Raw genomic sequence first — 22,820 nt, forward strand, 5'->3', positions numbered from 1 at the left:
TTTAAAACAGCGTGAGAGGGGGTATGTTGGATACATATGGACCTCCTGGAGAGCCATTACACATAGTCTTTCTGATTATATTAGGAATGTTTTGATTTGTTAAAAACACATTATTTTGGAAATATACAACAAAGAAAATTTAGGCTAAAGTCATGTGGCAGAGAGCTAGCCAGTAAGAAACTTAGGAGACATTAGTGATAACATGGGACAGTGATTCCCAAGAAAAAAAAAGACATAGGCAGAAATGAATAATTTTGCCACTCATGACCCTTAGCAATTCTAATTCTCTTCTTTTTTACTTTAGCTTATTCAATAATTACAAGTATTATTTATTACTTATAATTACATATAATTATTCATTACTTATAAATAATTATAAGTATTATTTATTTCAAAAACCTCCTTGTTTTAATTTTTTCTCTTCATTCAGTTAATACTATCAAAATATTATTATTATTATTATTATTATTATTATTATTATTATTATTATTATTTTGGTGGTACTGGGGTTCCTGGAAGCCCTTCCACCTCCGGGCTACACTCCCAGACCTATTTTATATTTTTTGAAACAGGGTCTCTTAAGCCAGCGCGGCTGGCTGCGAGATCCTCCTGTCTCCGCCTCCCAAGCGCGGGGATTACAAGCGTGCACCACCACGCCCGGCTCAAAATAATATTTTTTACAATGCACAGTCATATCAATTGTAAAGCTTCATAAAGAAAAGACATACTTCACTAAACTCTTCTAAATGTTGTGTGGGGAAACTCAAGACAGCTTCAAGAAATGATGACATGTGAACCAGATTTTTTTTTTTTTTTTTTGGTGGTACTAGGGGTGGAACCCAGGGGCTTTTCTACCTCTGGGCTATTATCCCAGACCAATTTTTATACTTTATTGGGAAACAGGGTCTCATTAATTTGCTGAAAGACTCACTAAGTAGCTGAGGCTGGCTTCAAATCTGTGCAATTCTCCTGTCTCAGCCTCCCAAGCGCTGGAATTAAGAGCATGGGCCATCATGCCCAGCTTGAACCGGATTTTAAATGACAACTATAAACTCACTATGGATCACAAAAGGCAATTAAATTTTTTGTTGAATGAATAAACTTGGCAAGAAGAGTAGGAGAGAAGCACTTAAGTATAAGAGGAGAAGGTCAGGTTAAAGGGCATGAGGATGCCAAAGATAAGGTATTCCAAAAGACTGTGTGGGTGAAGCAAGGGGTACATGGCAAGTGCCTAAGAAGAAAATGGACATGTCTTTTATGCCATGCTAAGAAACTAGAACATTTTACAGTGGGCAATGGGTACTCAAAGATTTTTAAAGTCAAAGCATTATGAAAGATGGTTTTGCTGAGTAGAATTCCATTGTGTATATTTCCCATAATTTTGCAATTCATTCATATGCTCATGGGAACTTAAGTTGGTTCCATATTTTGGCTACTAAAAATTGTGCTGCTATGAACATGAGTATGCATATGTTACTATAGTTCTGTGATTTCAACTACTTTGGAAAGATACCCAGGAGTGGTATAGCCAGATCATATGGTGGATCCATTCCCAGTTTTCTAAGCAATCTCCACTCTGATCTCCATAGTGGCTGAACTAGTTTGCATTTCCACCAATAGTGTAAAAGAGTTCTTAATTCCCCACATCCTCGCCAACATTTGTTGTTACTTGACTTATTTATTTTTGGCACTCTGATTGGGGTTAGAAGGAATCTCTGCGAAGTTTTGATTTGCATCTCCTTGATGGCTAATGATGTTGAACTTTTTTTCATGTATCTATTGACCATTTGTATCTCTTTTGTGAAGTGTCTATTCAATTCATTTGCCCATTTTTTGATTGGGTTATTTGTTTTGCTAGTGTAGAGTCTTTTGAGATCTTTGTATATTTTGGATATTAGCCCTCTATTAGAGTGGTGGCTGGTCTACTCAGCAATAAAGAACAACAAAATCATGTCATTCCAAAGAAGATGGAAAGACCTGGAGAACATTGTTAAGTGAGATCAACCAAGCACAGAAAGAGAAGGAACATATGCTTTCTCTAAAATACTCAAACTAGGGAGTAGTAGAGATACCAGGGGGACTCCAGATAATGGAGGGGAAACCTCAGCAAAGCTAGAAAGGAAGGGTAGGAGAGGAAGAAGGCTGAGGTTGATGAATGAAGAAGCTACATTCAAATATGTAAGTGTGAATGTAGCATGGTCAACCTGGGCACTTATTGTTGGAAAAGGGGAAAGGGGAAGTGGGGGGAGGTAGGGCAACAAGCACTGTGTGAATGTATGCCACTTTCAATATGATCCACATAAAAATAAAATTTTAAATTAAAAAAAAGAAAGATGGTTTTGGAAAGATAATTTTAACACAGCAAAGACAAAGGAGCTATAGACTGAATACTAGTAAAGTATAAAGCAATGATTTAAGGAAGCTATACAAGGGCTTGATATAAGGCAAATGCAGTGAAGACAGAAGAGATGTGGTACAATGTAGAGCCTTTTAGGATGAAGACCTGCAGATGTCAGTGAGAGCTCGATAAGGAGAAGAATGGTGGGAAAGAAAGAGAACAGCACTGTTTTCAGTTTCTGACTTGGAAGACAAGTTGCATAAGACTGCCTATACACGTATTTATGCATACACACATACACAAAGAAAAAATTGAGGGAGGCCTATAAATTTGGTTTTAGACTTAATATAGCACTGGGCCATCCAAATGGAAATGTATAATAGAAAGATAAACTAAAAAAAAAGGCGAGAGATAGAAATCATTAGCATATGAGATTCAGAGCTAGAGAAGGTAAGAGAAACTAGGATATACATAAAAAAACAGAAAAACGGTTGTTTAGCATATGAGATTCAGAGCTAGAGAAGGTAAGAGAAACTAGGATATACATAAAAAAAACAGAAAAAGGGTTGTGAGAATAAATACAGGCAGAGAGAATGGATGCCCAGAAAGAGAATGACTAGAATTGGTAGGAGCCACAAAATGAAAACAGATGAAGTTGTTAATGAAAACCATGAATTGAAAACATTTCAAAATTGGTCAATAACCAATTACTACAGTGAAGGCAAACAGAATAAGGACTAAAACTGGTTGATGGATCCGAATATTAGCAAAAAACTGTTGACATCCCAGAGAAAGATGTTTATATAGTATGTAAGAGTGAAAGCAAGACCGACTGGACTAAAGCAAAGACAAGAGCACAGAATGTTCCTGATGGTGAAGAGAGAGAGAGAAAATAAAAATCTAGAAGGCAGAAATAACTAAGAAGAAGTTTTTTTTTTAGGATAAGGAGATTTGAGGATACTTCTAATATGAGCTGATATCTTCAATAGACAAAAAGATATGAAATACAAAAGAGGGTTGGAAAATTGAGGTAATAAAATTGCATATTAAGGGACTAATATTAAAAGCACAGGTCAAAGATTAGCTCTTAAATAGTCCATCCCCAGCGATGAACAGAGATAAAGGTGGGTGCATTTACAGATATACTAGGAGAGAAATGAAAAGAAAATATAGAAAGTTCACATCTGTCTAAATCTGACTTTAAGTTTGTATTCATCTAATGAAAGCTTGAGGATTGGGATTTAGTGTAGAGAATTTCATGCATGGTAAGGTCTGAATTTACTACCAAAGGAATGAGAAAAGGAACCAAACAAGTAAAAATATTGTTCAGCAAGCACAAGAGCTCAGATGATTTTAAGACTCAAAAATTTATAGTCAAAGCTTCAGCAAAAATTATGCACTTTTCACTAGTATCACATGGTATCATACAGAATGGCTATGCTAAAAGAACAGACCACATAAGTTCCTGGACTTATTGCTTATAGGGAGTAATGATGGGGTCCCCAATCAACAGAGAAGAAAATCAATTGTTACTCATTCTCATATTTTTCATTTAAATATAAACTAAACAATAATAATAAATCTTGATCTTAGACATTTTATAGAGAGGAGGTTGATAAGACTGGTAGAAGAAGGGACTCAGACACTAGAAGTCATTATATATTAATAGCCTCAGAAAGTCAAGGTTCATATGTTTCCCCTCATATTTAAAAGCTAGAACAAAATAGGAAACAAAAGGCACTTCAGTCGAAGGAGAAAAAAAAAAAAAACAGCAAACAGCAATAAAATAGTGGAAGGGGCCAGGGGTGGTGGCGCACGCTTGTAATCCCCGCGATTGGGAGGCGAAGACAGGAGGATCATGCAGGTTCAAAGCCAGCCTCGCTGGCTTAAGAGACCCTGTTTCCAAATAAAAAAATATATATATAAAAAAATAGATCTGGGAGTTACCCCGGAGGTAGAAGGGTTTCCAGGAACCCCAGTACCACCCCCCCAAAAAAAAATAGTGGAAGGGGATTTGGGGAGGAAAGTGGGGAAGAAGAAAACAAAGATTAAAGAAGGGAACAGTTCAAATACATTTATGTCCATACAAGGTTTTGTGACCAATCTCACTAACATGTATGGGAAGAGGAAAAAGCAAGAAGGGGGGAGGGTTTATGAAGGGAAATACATCAAGTGATATGTGTACATGTATCGGCCAGTTTTAATCTCATTATGATGTATAATTATATTGCACCAATATAAGAGAGAGAGAGGGAGAGGGAGAGGGGGAGGGAGGGAGGGAGGGAGGGAGAGAGAGAGAGAGAGAGAAAGAAGAGAAGAGAAAGAACAAATACACAGGAGGTAGAGGATGTAAATGTGGGTAAAGTCATTATGGATCTCAAAATGCTCTGTTCGCCAGGTATGGTAGCACGGGCCTGTAATCCAAATAATTAGGAAGTTGAGACAGGAGGATTGAAGATTTAACACCTGCAGACCGAAATTTAGTGACACTTATTTCAAAATAAAAAAAAAAAGAATGGTGGGGTGTAGCTTAGTAGTGTGCGCCATACTCGACCCCCAGTATCATGCACAAAGCTCTGTCACTAGATTGTAGAAAGAATGCCATCTTCATCTACCTAACGGTGAAGACAAATAAAATAATTTATTTAAAAGTATCTTCAGAAACAGTGTAATGGTAACTTTAGAATACATTTAATGTTGGGCGAAACAAAAGGCACTTCAGTCAAAGGAGAAAAAAACAGCAATAAAATAGTGGAAGGGCCCGGGCATGGTGGCGCATGCTTGTAATCCCCGGGCTTGGGAGGTAGAGACAGGAGGATCTTGCAGGTTTGAAGTCAGAAGCGCTGGCTTCGGAGACCCTGTTTCCAAATAAAAATATAAAAAACAGGTGTCTGGGAGTGTAGTCTGGAGGTAAAAGGGTTTCCAGGAACCCCAGTACCACACACACACACACAAAAAAAAAAATATATATATATACATACATACATACATACATACATACATACATACATACATACATTTAAGGTAAAATAAGTGGCTAAAAAGTATAAATAAACTTTAAAAATTAGCTTTTAAATGTTTTATTGTGACATTTCGCAAAGTAAAATGTAAGATACTGTGAAAAATGCAAGTACTGAACAATCAAAAAAACCTCTTAAAACGTAAGGTACATATTAATTTATTTCCTCTACAAAGTAGTGAGCATTACTGGACTCAGGCCCTTGAATCCAGCCAACAGTGAATATAGTATTTCTGGCCATCAGAGGAAACACTTCAAGTGTTTAATATTCTTATCACAAGCTATTACTCTAATGGTTTGAATAATGATTACATGAAGATGGTTAGGAAGAAAAATGCTACATATTACAGGAATGCTACATATTACATAAAAAGAAGATTAAGAAAATTCAAGGAAGTTTTATGAATATTTATTTAATCAGTCTGTATGAAACATATTTGTGACAGTACCTTCAGTACTGAGGCATTACAGTAGTTATGTGACTTTATATTAACTTAGTTCTCTCCTGGATGGCAAACAGCATACACAATCAGTACGTCTTGAGTACACTCACCTGGCAGTGCCATCAGATGATGAAGTAAGAATAAAGCGATCATCTTTTGACCAGGAAAGGTCATAAATGATATTGAGGTGGCCACACAATTCTCTCATGAAACGTCCAGAAGGAATTTCATATACTAATAAAAATATTTATAAATAAATAGATGTTAAGAGGACCTTTAATCCAATAAAACATACACAATTTATAATAGACTTTAAACATATAAAAAACCAAAATATGTTCTCAAACAAAATTTCAAAACCTTAAGAATAGTTTTTTGCTTTAGACACAAAAATTTATACACAAATTTTGTGACACACTAAAACTGTATAACATACTATGCTATTGATTATTATCTATCAAAGCAATCCCTCAAGAGTATTTGATAACCAATATATTAGTCATATAATAAATAATATTTACATTGAAATTCACCTCAAATAATGTATAATTTGAGGTTTCACAAATAAGGTTTTATTTTATGTGAAAACAAATTAAACTCCAACCAAAATTGTAATTATTTTAAGTAATGAGAAATTTAAATTGTGTTATTCAAATACAAAAATTCCTATGCTAAAATGATACAGAGTAAAAGAATTAGCAGCAACTCAATCTAGTAGACAAAACATTGTACTATATGTTTCATACACAATGAAATTTAATATAGCTCAACACAAAACAAGTGTCCAAGACTCTACTTCCACCTAGTGGTGAAATCAATTACTCTTTAAAATAATAAGCAATTCAAAACTTCTGAAGTAAAATAAGGACCCTGGAAAACTTCCTTTATAAAAGCAATGAGAAACCCTGGCAAAAAAAAAAAAAAAAAAAAAAAAAAATTCAAAACGGTGTTTCCGAATTCTCGACATTAAGCAAAGCTTACAAGAACCCAAGGAGTATTTAATCAAGAAAAATGGTTGAATCTCAATGGGAATACTGAGTTTTATGGCATGTTAACGTATCCTGTCCCACATCTCTTCCCTACACTCTAAAGAAACCTTAAGATCCAAGGAAAATTAGAAACCTAGCAGCTAGTGGATAGTGTATAAGTCTTCAGCTCTCCACAAACTCCAAGTGAAGGCTAATGCAGTTTTAAAGTGCCTGCTGAAGCACTGACAGTATATCCCAAAACACACACACACACACACACACACACACACACACACACACACACACACACACACTCACACTCCTTGGGCAAAGAATTTTAGACCTACCTATTCATAGTACTTAAGTCTTTGTCCACCTACCTGAATAGAGAGACTACAACAATAATACAGGATAAAGAACAAAAAAGACTTTACAGAATTAGTCTAGGAGAATCATTAAACAGCAATAATAACAAATACTGGGTGGGGAGGAAGGAAAATCTGATTTCTAGAGCTGTTGCACTGTATTATTTAAAATATCCAGGTTTCAACACAAATATTTAAGGCATAAAAAAAAGACAGAAAAGTGTGGACTATTCATACACCAAAATAAATAAATAAATAAATAAATAAATAAACAAACAAGAAAAGGGAAAAAAAGGAAAGAAAAAGCAGTCAAAAGGCAATTCATATAGAAACTGAGAAAACCCAGATGTTGATCTTTCTAAATTAAAACGTTTTTACCATTATAAATAAGTCCAACGGCCTAAAGAAAGTCATGCCCAAAGAATAAAATAAGCCAGGTGTGGTGGTTCATGCCTGTAATCCCAGTATTTGGAGGCTGAGACAGAAAGATTTCAGGTTTGAGGACAACCTTAGCAACATATCAAGACGCTTAGCAACCTAATGAGAACCTGTTTCCAAACAAATAAAAAAGGCTGAGAGTGTAGCTCTGAGATAAAATGTCCCTGAGTTCAATCCCCTGAGCCCCAGCTATACCACATTAAAACAATTAAAATATAAATATATTTTCCTCAAAAATGAAAATATGAGCACAGAAAGGGAAATGACAGAAAAGGAGCCAGACAGTAATTTTAGGGTTGAAAAGTACAATCATGATAGTGGCTTGACAGTACATCTGAACGGACAGAAGAATTTGTAAAAAATGCCAAGTCAGTTGAGATTATCTAGTCTGAGGAAGAGAAGGAAAAAGAATGAAGAAAAATGCATGAGTGTCAGTGACCTGTGAGATAACTCCAAATTTACCAGCTCAGGCATAATAGGAGTCCCCAGAGAAGAGAGAACAAGCAAGCAGACATCTGAAGAAATAATGCTTGAATACCTTGCAGATTTGCAAGAAACATTAATATGCACATGCAACAAGCTAAAACGAGTAACAAATTTAGACATCATAATCAAATAGTTAAAAAATAAAGACACTTATTTTTTGAGATTTAAGCAATTGTCCATACAATATTTTGGACAAATATTTAAGAATAAACTAATATGTTTTATCACAGAAAAATTAAAAAGATATGTTGCATAGTGGTAACTGAGATAAACAAATTTGTATTTTTAAAAGCAATTATCATTTTATGTGGAGGAATATTTATTCAATAAATGACAACTCAGTCAGTGAGATACTGGTTAAAAAAAAAAAAAAAAGCAGAGGAACCAAGGAACTCTGTGAGGCTGAGCAAAGTGCAGCATGCTCAGGGCTTGGCGGGTCCCATGAGGAGCTCGCCTTCCTGCGGAGGGGAGCAGGTTTTCCTTACTGAGCCAGAGTGAGGAACTTTTTACTGCTTCTAAATCTAGAACAGTATGATAATGTTGACTTTAAAAAATTCCCTAAAGCTAAAGAAATACTTTCTCTAGGCCTCATTGCTGACTTCCCTATCAAAATGAGACATTTTTATCTAGATATTTCTTGGCCAGTTATAAGTGTTCTGGGGCACAACAAATTTATGGATTGACAAAATTCAAATAATTGCTGCTATCATCTAACCAAACTGGACTAAAATTTCCCATGAGATCTATTAATCATTCATATTTCTAAATTTCTATATTTAAAATAGGAAATGTTTAGAAAAATCCTCCTGCCTATTTAAAAAAAACCCCACATCTTTTATTTGATCTTTCTATTTCTGAACAGTTACTATATAGAAAAAACATAAAATAGTTGTTTACTTAAATCTGTTTCTTTAATTTACTAGCATGTGGGATTACTCAAATTATGATTTCAATGAATTTTAAAAACCAAAGAATGTCTGCCACATAAACTACAATCAAATAAAACAAGTAGGATGATTCCTCACATATAATTGGATATCCATCCCGGCTGGCACAGGCTGCTGCTAATATTCTTCCATTATGGGAGAAATCAAGACAAAAGCATCCTCGTTCTCCTGCATTCAGTGAGAAGAGGTGCTTGTTTGGAATACGGCAAACCTGAAAAGAATATATGAAAAAAGTATAAATTAGGAAACATTAAAACCACAAAGGTTAGTTGTTCATTTCAATTACTATAATGAGGTTTTCTTACAGTTCTTTATTATAACACAAAGAAAGAAAAAGCAGGTAATACGAATAATTTAGAAAAAAAAAAAAAACATAGTTGCCGCGTGTGGTGGCACACGCTTGTAATCCCCGCACTTGGGAGGCAGAGACAGGAGGATTGCTCAGGTTCAAAGCCAGCCTCGCTGGCTTAAGAGACCCTGTTTCCAAATGAAAACTATAAAATAGGTCTGGAAGTGTAGTCCGGAGAAGGGTTTCTAGGAATCCAGTACTACCAAAAACAAAAAACAAACAAACAAAAAAACCATAGTAAATTACTTTCTAAACACAGAATCTATTCTCCATAGAACAATTTGTTCTTCATGTCCAACTAGTTCTTATGTAATCTAACTCCTTTACCTCTCTGATAACAATTGAAGTTGAAGATAGTCTTTAAATGTACAATTAACTAAAATGAGGTCATTTGGGTTGGGTCATAATACAATAGACTAGTATTTTTGTAAGAAGAAAAAGGAATACCAGAGCAAAGAAAAGACCATGTGAAGAGGCAACAAGAGAGCATGCAAACCAGGTTTGCTGCACCCTAATGTCCGCTATGGAGTAAATGTCTGTGACCCATCAACATTCCTAAGTTGAAGCCCTAATCCACAATGTGACTGTTGGGGTTCTGGGGAGGTGATTAGGTAATAAATGTGAAGTCCTCATGAGTGGGACTACTGCTTCTAGAGGAAAAGACAGGATAGATACATTCTCCTTCTCTCTCCAGGAAATGAGGGGGGAGAGCAAGGAGTAAGATGTCTGCAAGCCACAAAGAAGATTCTCACCCTGAACAGGATTGGCTAACACCTTGATCTTGGACTTCCCATATCCTAGAAATATGAGAAAACATTGTCTGCTGTTTAAGCCACTTAGTCTGTGGTATTTTGTTATGAGCACATTAGCAAACTAATAGAACTGTCCAGGTATCCTAACATAGAACCTAAGATAGTGCTTTTACGTACATAATAGGCACTCTATTATTACTTGTGAAATGAGTTAATGAAAAGACTAAGATTAAGAACAATGATAATCTAAGTGTTTTAAGCAATAATCTAGACATCCCAGGAACTACTGGAGTTTCTAATAAGTAAATATCTAAATCAATCCATTATTATTAAACAGCTCACCTGTCCAGGTAATCGTTTCCACTTTACTACTTCCTTAGAATCTTCTAATCCAGGTTCTGTGTCTACTGAAGTTGACTCACGGTGACGTTCACAATACACTGGTTTACCTTTTTCCTCCTGAAGTGCTGTCATGGAACGGTAAGATGGCTTTATCTAAATATGTATAAAAATGAGAAAATTTATATCATGTTAATCTTTTTCTTAGCAATACATATACTGTTTTTAAGATATGGAGACAAACAATATATAAATGTTTCCAAAATGCATTCCAGAAAAAAATCCAAATTTTATCTGTATATTATACTAAGTAAAATAAAAGCTGCTTGAAACTACAGCCCCATAATTTTAAAAAAAAGCTTTAGAGATTTAGAAAAGTAAATTCTAATGATTGTATGAAATGGTTTTAATAATTCTGTCTTTGTTTCTACTTCTTCATCAATACCTATAAGATATTATGTCATCAAACTGATATACTGTATCTGTAGCTTAAAAATCACAAAATTAAAATTATAAAGAACTAAAGTTTTAAAATGCCTCAGATGTCAGTGATAGATTTGACTCCATTCAAGTCAATGCATATATCAAGCATGTGGTCAAAGTATATAATATCAGCTACACAATGTGCACTGACCTGAAAGACTGTCTTAAAGCAAATATAAGACAAAAGCAATAGCTTTTCATTCTGGGACTAAGTTTTTGCTAAGATCATGTAGAACTATTATTTACTGATTATCTGAATGCCTTCATTGTAAAGCAGGAGTCTGCAACTACAGCCTATACACCAAATCTGGTTTACTGCCTGTTATTGGAAGTTTTATGAGAACAAATCACGCCACTTTTTTGTTATTATCTACATGGCTATATAGCTACTTTCACATTACCAAGATGAATAGTTGTGCAGAGACTATATCGCTCATAAAGTCCAAAATATTATCTTGGCATTTTATAAGAAAAATATTTCTCATCCTGGCTTTAAATCGCCCCTTTATCTTGAATTTTTAAAACATTCTTCCTCACACTGAAATTTGTATTCAAAATGTAAAAGTTCATTTAAATATCCACTAAGTATCAACTACTATATGCTTATTATATAATCTCTGAAAGTACCTTCCTATTATAAAAACCTATTAAGTACCTTGAGATCTTATCTTTGTAAAAACGAGAAGCATATTATATCATTTAATTTCAATACTATAAGATATACATGTATATGTGCTATTAACTTACACAGTCTGGAACTTTCAATCCTCGTACAGTTACATACAACGTTGATGGATAACGATTTCTTGGACATTTGGACCACCATTCATAAACCTCAACAACATTTAACTGGGATCGAGGTTTAGTGGGTGGGTAGTATAGCTGCAAGCGTAGTTTTGAATTGATGTTTGCATTTCCGTTGGCTCCCAGCAGCTTAAAATAAAAATTCACATGAAATATCTTTATAGAAAATAAATATAACCAGTAAAACAATAATATATACTCAGAAGCTTTATAAAATATATGTGGCATGCTGAAATACCTCATATTTATAAAGGAAAGAAAAAAAGATTGACATAGTTAACTAGGCACAGTTTCAGGTCATTTTTCAGAAAAGGTAACCCAAATGCCTTTAAAATATTTTCCCTATAGCTCTTTTTACCTGTACAACCACTTTAGACGGTTGGCAAAACACTTGCATAATTGTGCATAATGTCACTTTGCAGATGAAAGGAGGTGATTGGTATATATTAATTTGAGACATTATAAAGATTAAAATACACATCATTTAAACATAAACATTTTTCATGTGTTTATTGTCAATATTTGTGTGTGCATGATACAGGGGATTGAACCCAACAGCTTTCTGCCTCTGAGGTATACATTGGTCTTATTTTTTTATTTTGAAACAGAGTCTCATTAAGTTGCCAAGGGCTTCACTAAGTTGCTGACACTGGTTGTGAACCTTCAATCCACCTGTCTCAGCCTCCCAAGTGCCAAGATTATAAGGTGTGTGCCACAATATCCAGCTGTTATCAATATTGTTAATAGCTAAAATTTGTTTCAATTCTTAAAAAGTCAAACTCATTTTAATATGCTTAAACTGATTCAAACTATTCATTTTTTTTTTACATTTAGCTCATCTTCCTAAATGGTCTATTTTTAAAGACCTACTAAACAAAAGCTAAATAAATGAATATCTTTATGAGAAAAAATTAAATCATCTCACCAACTCAGAATAGGTCCTCTTTTACTAGCGACAAATTTCCCAAATTAATAATACTAACTCAGAGGGAATACTGGATCAATCCAGAGGCACCAGCAAAAGTCTTAGGTACAGCTGGAGTGCACACAATAAGCATAAAGGGCAGTGGAAGCACCCATGGAGGTGCTGAGTAATTTTTATTTTCCTGAAAAGAGGAAGGTACACCAGTACATTTGGGTATCTATGTACTAGACTGTGACTCTAAATAGGAAATAGCTTTCTACCCTCATGTCCTCTATAAATTAGGAGTAGAGGGATAGTTGGGATCTTTTACAACAGTTCAAACAGAGTATGAAGGTGAAACTAGGGCAGTAGACACTGAGTGCAGGGACATATTTAATAACTGTTTCTGACTGAAGTAACCTGAAAAACAAGAGTCAAGAAGAACACTAAAGTAGCACTTTCCAATATAACTTTGTATGATAATGAGAATGCTCTCAATCTCTGGTATCCAACAGAACATACTCTAGTCATCTGGGCCTATTTATGGAACACTTGAAGTATGGCTAGTAAAATTGCAGAGCTGAACTCTTAATTATATTTAATTAATTAATTATATTTTTGCAGCTTTAATTAATTATATTTGATTAACTTGAACTTAGTCAAAACGTGACTTATGGCTACCAATTGAAGAAAGAAGCAGAGAGGGAAAGGAGTAGGAGATTAGGGATGGTAGAAGAGTGATTTTCAGTAGCACACTGGACCAGGTGATTCCCAGGGTCACTCTGTACATCTCCAACTCCTTTTTTGCAAACACTAATCTGTCCAGGACTTTCAACTATGCTGAAACATCCTAGTCAAAGACACCTAGAATAATGCAAGAATTTCCTAACTTGATTCTCCAGTATCTTTATTTGCTCCCTTTCTACTCCATTCCTCACGTAAAAATCTTGCAAAACCATGAATCGGATTATTCTTTTTAAAAAACATATGAAAACTTCCTACTATTTTAAGATTCTCTAATAGCTTAGAAGACTCTATGTAATCCAGACCCTGTTGACGTCAGCAGCCACTTCATGCACCGTTTTCCCTCTCATTCTCTGTCCTCCAATCTCAGCGCCTTCTTTTGGTTATTTGTGTATACCTGGCTCTACACAGCATCGGAATCTTTATACATGTTGCATCCTCTCCACAGAACTCTTCCCTCTACTGCTCTCCTCTAGCTAAGGCTCAAGTTATGAAAGTTTTCTTACAAAAGCTTTCCTGGTCCCACAGGACCCTTGTTTTTTTCATCCACCCTACAACAACTCACAGTAATTATAAAAATTATAGTTGAATAACAAATTGTATAACTAATTGTTTTATATTTGTATTCAACAACTCACAGTAATTTTAAAAATTGTAGTTGAATAACAAATTGTATAACTGTTTTGTATTTGTATTTCTTATCAGAATATAAAATTGATGAGGTCAAGGAATTTCTCTTCTTTAGGTCTGCTGGCTAGAACAGTGGATGGATGGCACACAGAAAGGGCTTAATCTGTTGAACTGAATAAATGATGGCAGGGCTGTCTGTGTCTTCTTCAGTGCTATATGCTTGGGCCCCCAAAATGCAACTAGCATACACTAGGGAATCAATACACATTTAAGATAACTTACCTGAGCCTGAGTTAACTCTCCATGACTTCAATCTTCCCTTAAATACTAACTCCATATAGAAGACAAAACTGACTTGGAATAAAGAAACCAATCAAATTTGGAGATTATTGTAAATGTGTGTTTAAAACAGATGAAAAACATACCCTAAGAAATGCCCAGGCAATTTTCCGAAAGCCGGATTCTTGGTTTTTAACCTCAGAATTATTCTTAATTTCATCCATGCTTAAAAAATCAAGAATCTGCAAGTAAATTCAAAATATTACTTCACAAAATATTAGATTACCTAAAATTTAGTATTATATAATGGCAGATTATTAAAATATAAAAAATAATTTGAGTATTTCAAAATACTTCCCTTATAGAGTAAAAACATTTTTATCTCATTTCATTCAAAGATTCATATTTTGACCATTTCATGTTTTGTTTTTGAAGATTTACTTCAAGTCTAGAGCAAAGTGTTAATTACCTCAATTATGACAGATATATAAATTACCCTGACAATGTGCCAATATTGGAATACCACATCATAACCCATAAATATACAATTATGTCACTTGTAAATAAAAAATAAATTTTAAAAATTATATCAAATATAATCTAGGCACAAATACAATAGGCATAGAATTCTTAAGCTCTGATTAGAGCAGATACCAAAGGATTGTTGAATTTTAAAAATTCTGGGTTTTTACTTTGATCTTTTTGAAGCTGGGTACTTTCTCTTTGTGACAGATGTTGTAAGTAGGCTTCTTTCCATAGGATTTCTTTCATACCTCCATCCTGTCCAGCTAAAGCTCAAGGATTTATAAGCACTTACTGTGCTTAGCAAACTCGGTTGAGATAACAAACCTTTATAAAAGATTGTTTAAAAACTAACGTGGATTTCATTCATTCCTTTTCTTTAGATACTTACGTCTTTTTCAGGCATAAATCATGCTCATTTAAAAAGTAATGACAATATAGAAAACCATATAAGCAAAATAAAAACAAGTTGTAGTCCAGACCCAGAGAGAAGCATCATTAACATTTGATTGATATGAATATGAACCTCTTTCTGTACATTCTTAAATATATATGCATATATATATATATATATATATATGCATGGAACTACAAATCCAACACATGCTATTTTACAAACTACTTCATATAATATGTAGTAGTTATCTCTCCATATCAATACATTACATAAATATCATTATGTTAATCACTGTCTAGTATTCTGTATTATAAACAGCATTAATTTAATAAGTCATAATTTATTTAGCCAAATCTCTTGCTGATTGAAATTATGTTCCTTTATCTCCCTAAAATTTTTGCTATTATAAATAGCTGAAACAAATATCTTTGCATGCAGATATTTATGGATTTGTCATTTTTCCCTTATGATAAATATTTAGAAGTAGAATAATCATTTTTAAGAACTCTTCTTTTTTTCTGGTACTAGGGATTGAATCCAGGGGGACTCTACCTCCAAGCTACAACCCAGCCCTTTTTATTTTTTGTTTTGAAACAGGATCTCTCTAGGTTGCTGAGAGTCTCAATAAATTGTTGAGGCTGGTCTGGAACTTGTGACTTCCTGTAGCAGCCTCCCTAATTACTGGAATGACAGGCATGTGGCATGACATCTGGCTAGTTTTAAAGGCTTCTGATGGATATTATCAAATTGTCCTCAATAAACCCTTAAAAAGTTAAAAATAGGAGGAAGTAACACATGTTAAAACCAAAAATGTTTATAACACAATAAGCATTCTTCAACCCCTTAATAATAAGAGAACACTAATGAATAACACATACAAGTTTCTATGACAAAGAAGTTCCTTGAGATACAAATTGTATCCCTTTTCTAAAAGTCATAGCTTTATATACATCATGTAACATAACCACAGATGTAAAAGGTAGAATATTTGTTGAGGATCCTAAAATCAAGGATTATAAAAATAAGCAACAATACAAAATAAATCATCAACTGCAGTGGAGCCAGGCTCCTTGCCATTACCATGTTATGTTCTCTAGCTTGGTTAAACTAGAAGGGAGGCTTTTTCTCCTTCCCAATGTTTGGAGAGAAAGGACAAAGTAGTTTTAAAAATGTGATATTCTATGTTAAAATTACAATCAAATGCAAATTACCTATACTTAAAATTGAAGAAACTTTGAAAAAATCACTATACTCCAAACCTGGATATCCTTTTCAGTGAAAAAAGAAAAAGAAAAAAAAATTCTAGAATAACAAATCAGCTCAGAGGCTCCCTATTTTCATAAATCCTTCTCTGCTCTGACACTGCACTTCCCATCTGAGAATTTCTTTATCATTTTGGGTTATATATTACATTGTATCAGTGAAGATTTGTGTATTCTTGTCTGTCCTGTGTTTGTATCCTATTTACCATTCCCCCCCCCCCGTAGGAGATATGCCCATTTTAGGGAGTTTGGTATAAGTAAAGAATTTATTCTTTGCAAAATGGATTCAGAATGGTGGATTTGCACTCAAAAGGATTAGATTCATCACTTCTGTTAATAGTCATGGGGTTGCTGAAAAGATAAAATGATATCTTAAGAGTAAATCAAAATGCTAACTCCTGACACTGGTAAAGGTTAGGATAGTATATTATTATCATATATTATAATTTTGTTATATTAAAATTATAGATTATATTATTATATATTATATATTTACCACTATGTAATATATTTTTTTAGTGGTACTGGGGTTCCTGGAAGCCCTTCTACCTCCGGGATACACTCCCGGACCTATTTTTATATTTTTGAAACACGGTCTTTTACGCCAGCACGGCTGGCTTCAAACCTGCGTGATCCTCCTGTCTCCACCTCCCAAGCGCAAGGATTTCAAGCGTGCGCCACCACGCCCGGCTACCACTATATAATACTATATATATATTTAAACAGCAATCTTATTAAATAATATAATCTTGATTATACCTCCACAGCATTCTGCAAACAGAATTTTCATACTATTTTGGTGCATTATTGAACTACTGAATAACAGCTTACATTTGCACGAGTAAGTAGATATTAACTAAAATTGAGTATGAATTGTTCTATTCAATTCGTACCTCAAAGAACAGGATGACTCTAGGACTCTCATCAAAATGTCGAAGCAAAGAGGGAAAATTTTCATTAAATATAATTTGTTCTTCCCACTCTGGAAGTCTTGATTTTAACTGTTTAAAATCATATGGCTGGGTCATAATAGGAAGAATATAATCCACATTCTCTTTCTCATAGTAAGATGAAACAGGTCGTTCACTGTTCAATGAAAGATACTCCAATCAACAAAATTCATTATAATTTTTAGAAGACAGAAACAAAAACAAATACTACACATGAGATGCAACCAGAAATAACAAATAGCCAAATACAGAAAAGGAAAAATATTTTTCATTGTCCACCTGGAAAATTATAAATTTATAAAACTCAAAAATAGTAGCATATTTATATACTATCAGTTGTTTTCAAAGAATTTATTGAGACATATGATTATAGTTTCACAGCTGAAATAAAGCAACTCTTCAGAATCTTAATGACTTGTGTGATAATGTAGTACTGTAAATTTAAATAAAATTAGTGCAACCTTTTAAGCTGTCATATTTTCTTTCTTCCTTTTTTTTTTTTTTTTTTTTGATGATACTGGGGTTCCTGGAAGCCCTTCTACCTCCGGGCTATACTCCCAGACCTATTTTTACATTTTTATTTGGAAACAAGGTCTCCTAAGCCAGCGCGTGCAGCTGGCTTTGAACCTGCGCAATTCTCCTGCCTCTGCCTCCCAAGCGCGGGGATTACAAGCGTGCGCCACCACGCCCGACCTTTTTTTATTTTTGGAAACAGGGTCTCTTAAGCCAGCACAGCTGGCTTCGAACCTACGCAATCCTCCTGTCTCTGCCTCCCAAGTGTGGGGATTAGAAGCATGCGCCACCATACCCAGCTCTTTCTTCCCTTTTTTGTGCTACTGGGGATGGAACCCAGGGGCATTCTACCTCTAAGCTACATTCCCAGTCCTATTTTTTTTTTTTTAAACAGGGTCTCACTGAGTTGTGAAGGGCCTCACTAAATAGCTGAGGCTGTCCATGAACCACAATCCTCCTGTCTCAGCCTCTCAACTGCTGGGATTACAGCGTCCGCGACCACACCCTGCTAAACTGTCATATTTTCTATGTCCTAGGTGAATGACCTTTATTTAGACAGTCTTTCTGTTTTCCTCTCCGTCCATGTTTCTGAGGAAATATTTTTTTTGAATAGTGGTATAATCATTATTTTACTATTCTTTTCATCTGGGCCTTTAAGAATGTATTGCCTATAGAAGTAATCTTGATTAAAAAAAAATTCTAGGGGTTAAATCAGCGATGAGTACATGTTTATACACACAAGTTTTTTACCCCAATAAGTTGTATGAATATAATGCACCAATAAAATAAATAAATTTTTAAAAAATAATAAAAATAATAAAAAATAAAATAAAATAAAATCATTCTCAAAAAAAATAAAATAAATAAAATAAAAAATAAAAAAAGAAAATGGCTTTTCTAATTTTAGTATTCTTAGGTGTTCTGTAAGAATATTATTTCAATCTTATCATTTATAAGTATAATTAATTCATTTTTACAAATCAATAATGTGGAAAACAAAGAAAATAAGTACCAAAATCACACAAGAAGTTAGTGAAACATTTTAACTCTGTTAATTGCTGAATCTGAACCATATTACAAGAATAAACAGCCATTTATAGAATATCTGACCCAAGCATGATTCTATGCTATATTCACAAATATATTTCAATTTTTATTTTTATTTTATTTTTGATTGGTGCATTGTAGACATACTTCTTAATGAAGTAAAAGATGGTAGAGGCATACATGCACACATCACTCCTTTGGCCCTCCCCAATTTCCACCCCATCCCCTCCCCCTCACTTCTTCTCATGTTTGGCATAGTGATTGACTTTGATATGTTTGTGAATGTATATCATGTACATTAGGGAATTTTCCTCTTTCCCCTCATACCTCTTAGGTCAATTTATTTGCTCATTTATCATTTCTTCTTCCTTGTCTAGAGTTCCTCCTAAGACCCATTTCTCCCTGGCTTCTGCATATTGGGGAGAGAATCTGATTTTTTATTTTTGTGACTAATTTAACTTGGCATGGTGTTCCCCAGTTTCATACATTTCTCCACAAATGATGTAATTTTGCTCTTTTTTATGGCTAAGTAAAATTTCATTTTCTACATAAAAATAAATTCTGGACTCATTTGTTTCACATGAGGCCCAGGGAATATATATTAATTTCAAAATAAAAATGTTACAAGGCTAGAAGATTTACACATAAAAGCTTTACAGCATAAATTAATCATTTAGCTTGGTAGAACCTCTCTCCTACTTAAAATGAACAAATGTAATCCATTTCTTCTATAAAACATACCAATCAATGTTAATGATGACGAATACTTACAACCAGTTGACTATTCTCTAACACAAATCTACAACTCTATCCCCATTGATTTTCAACTACCAATGGCAGAAAAGAAGACTTCTACTATAAACATTCTCAGTACCAAGGGTTAGCTGTACACTTAAAAAGAATTACCTATCTTCTTTCTTGACATATTGACCAGTGTTCTCATCAACCACATGAATTTTTACCATTGGATGAGAAATCATAAAATCTGACTTAAGTCGATCAGTTCGGTGAATATAAACTCCCAAGACAAGGTCATCATCAAGCAAACATTTGGGATAAACTGGGCTATCTCGGCTGGTTACTTCATGAACACCATCACCATCATCTTCTTCATTATCATCTGAAACTACATTCACAAAAGAAAATCAATGTTAAAATTAGTTGTTCTCATCACTGCATTACATATGCTCCATGAAATGGTCCATGACCATTTCACTTTGTTATTAAAAGAATGTCAAAGAAAGAATGAAAGAGCAAACCACAAACTGAGAGTTAAGTACTATATTTATTAATGCATTAAAACAGAGAGAGAGAGAGAGGGGGGGGGAAGGAGGGAGGGAGGGAGAGAGATAGGGAGAAAGCGCGCGCGCGCACGTGCGTGAGCTGGGCATAGTGGTGCCAGCCTGGAATCCTACCACTTAGGAGGCTAAGAGAGAAGCATCACAGGATCAAGTCAGTTTCAGCAAGTAGTGAGACTCTCAGCAACCTACAAGACCCTGTTTCAAAACAAAAAATAAAAAACAAAGCTGGGAGTGTAGCTCAGAGGAATGCCATGGGATCAATACCCAGTACCAGAAAAAATGAGTTTTTCTTCAAAATAAACACCAACAATGATTAAAAAAGGGGAGAGGGGAAGATTAAAAACAAAAGTAATTTTATCTACATATTTTTATTGTGAAATTTATGTCACTATATTAATTTATTACTGGAATTTTTGCTTTTGGGTAGGATATAGTTTGGTGCATCAGGTAAATGTGTCAGGTAAAAACAACTGGAAAAAGATAAATAAATTGAAAAACATTAAAAGCTTAATCAAAGTACAAAATCAGTGGATACTGGATAAACAGAACTACAAAAAGAGGGGGAAAAATCTACAGTTATACCTGTATGCATACCAGAACAAAACCCACCTATATTCTTGTTTTGTTTTGTTTTGCACTAGAGATTTAACTTGGGATATTCTACATCCAAGCTACACCCTCAGTCCTATTTTATTTTGAAACAAGGTCTCACTAAGTTGCTGAGGGCCTTAAGTAAATTGCTGAGGCTGGCTTCAAACCTGAGATCCTCCCAGTTGGGCCTCCCAAGTAACTGGGATTACAGATGTGTATCACCAAACCCGGCAAATTTGTCTACTTTTCTATATGCCTAGGATGCTTCAGTAAAGTTCTTTTAAACATAACCAGAAGATCCAGAAAATATTAATTGCATCCTCCAATGAGTAAGAATCAAAATTCTAAAATTGCCTATTTCAGTTCCAATTTTTGGCCAATTAAATACAAACTGAAAAGAAAAAAAATGATGCAACAAGTAGTAAAAGACAAGAATACATAAATAAAATTGAGAGAAAAGAAGTGAAAAAAGACAAAGAAATATGGAAACAAAATTGGGAGAGAAGTGAGAAGCTGAATTAGGCTGAGGAGCTGGAAAGATACCATGTTTAATACAGAAATGCAGTATTAGTATCCAAAATACCTGTTTGTTATTGACTATTTCTAGTTTTCCACAACTGAGTCTTAACCATTTAGGTGTTCCAAACTCAATGGTTTATTTATTTTTTATATATTTTTATTGGTGCACTATAGTCTCACATCATAATGTAGATTATGGTGACAATGGCATATACTTACACAGTACTTGGTGCTCTCTCCTCTTCCCTCCCCCCCATTCCACATTTCCCTCCCTCCCTCTACTGAATGTCCATGTTAACAATGTTATATTCATACACACACACACACACACACACACACACACACACACACACACACACATATATATTTGCGTGCAGGATTTCCATTAATGAATCTCAGCCTTCTACTTCCCCTACTCTTCCTCCCTGGCTTTGCTGAGATTTCTCCTCTACTATCTGGAGTTCCTCTGGTATCCCAAATACTCCCTAACTCGAGCATATTAGAAAAAACATATATCCCTTCTCTTTCAGTGCTTGGTTAAACTCACTTAGCATGTTCACCAAGTCTTTCTGTCTTCTTACAGACAGACATAATTTTGTTCTTTACTGCCAAGTAAAATTCTATTGTGTGTATTTCCCATAATTTTGCAATCCATTCATCTGTTTATAAACACCTAGGTTAGTTCCATATTTTGGCTATTATGATCTATGCTGCTATGAACATGAGTATGCACATGTTACTGTAGTTCTCTGATTTCAACCCCTTTGGAAAGATACCCAGGAGTGGTATCATATGGTGATCCAGTCCCAGTTTTCTAAGGAATCTCCACACTGATCTTCAGAGTGGCTGAACTTGTTTGCACTCCCACCAACAGTGTAAAAGAGATCTTCTTTCCCCACATCCTCACCAGCATTCATTGTCATTTGACTTATTTTTGCTTGCCACTCTGGTAAGGGTTAGATGGAATCTCAATGTAGTTTTTTGGGTGTGTGTGTGTGTGTGTGTGTGTGTGTGGTACTGGGGTTCCTGGAATACCTTTTACCTCTGGGCTACACTCCCAGACCTATTTTTATACTTTTTTTATTTGGAAACAGGGTCTCTTAAGCCAGAGTGGCTGGCTTTGAACCTGCGCGATCCTCCCGTCTCTGCCTCCCAAGCGCAGGGATTACAAGCGTGCGCCACCATGCCCGGCTTCAGTGTATTTTTGATTTATATCTCCCGGATGGCTAATGATGTTGAACATCTTTTCATGTATCTACTGGCCATTTGTATCTCTTCTTTTGTGAAGTGTCTATTCAATTCAGTTGCCATTTCTTGATTGGGTTATTTGTTTTGCTAGTATAGAGTCTCTTGAGCTCTTTGTATGTTCTGGATTTTAGCCCTCTATCAGAGGGGTAGCTGATAAAGATATTCTCCCACTCTGTAGGCTT

General features: G+C 34.6%; 1 protein-coding gene across 1 annotated transcript in view; it reads right to left on the reverse strand.

The window, feature by feature from the left end:
* The window catches only part of AHI1 (Abelson helper integration site 1), a gene marked incomplete at both ends in the record, with an annotated part of 198,861 nt that overhangs the window by 159,872 nt on the left and 16,169 nt on the right, over positions 1 to 22,820 (reverse strand). The window contains 7 exons of the mRNA XM_080700129.1: positions 5,911 to 6,034; positions 9,083 to 9,215; positions 10,448 to 10,600; positions 11,675 to 11,860; positions 14,435 to 14,530; positions 17,363 to 17,555; positions 19,886 to 20,105. Coding sequence (XP_080556255.1) covers positions 5,911 to 6,034; positions 9,083 to 9,215; positions 10,448 to 10,600; positions 11,675 to 11,860; positions 14,435 to 14,530; positions 17,363 to 17,555; positions 19,886 to 20,105 — 1,105 coding nt within the window. The remainder of the gene's footprint in view (positions 1 to 5,910; positions 6,035 to 9,082; positions 9,216 to 10,447; positions 10,601 to 11,674; positions 11,861 to 14,434; positions 14,531 to 17,362; positions 17,556 to 19,885; positions 20,106 to 22,820) is intronic.

Source organism: Muscardinus avellanarius (genome assembly GCF_963383645.1).
Source record: "Muscardinus avellanarius genome assembly, chromosome: 8".
Lineage (NCBI taxonomy): Eukaryota > Metazoa > Chordata > Mammalia > Rodentia > Gliridae > Muscardinus > Muscardinus avellanarius.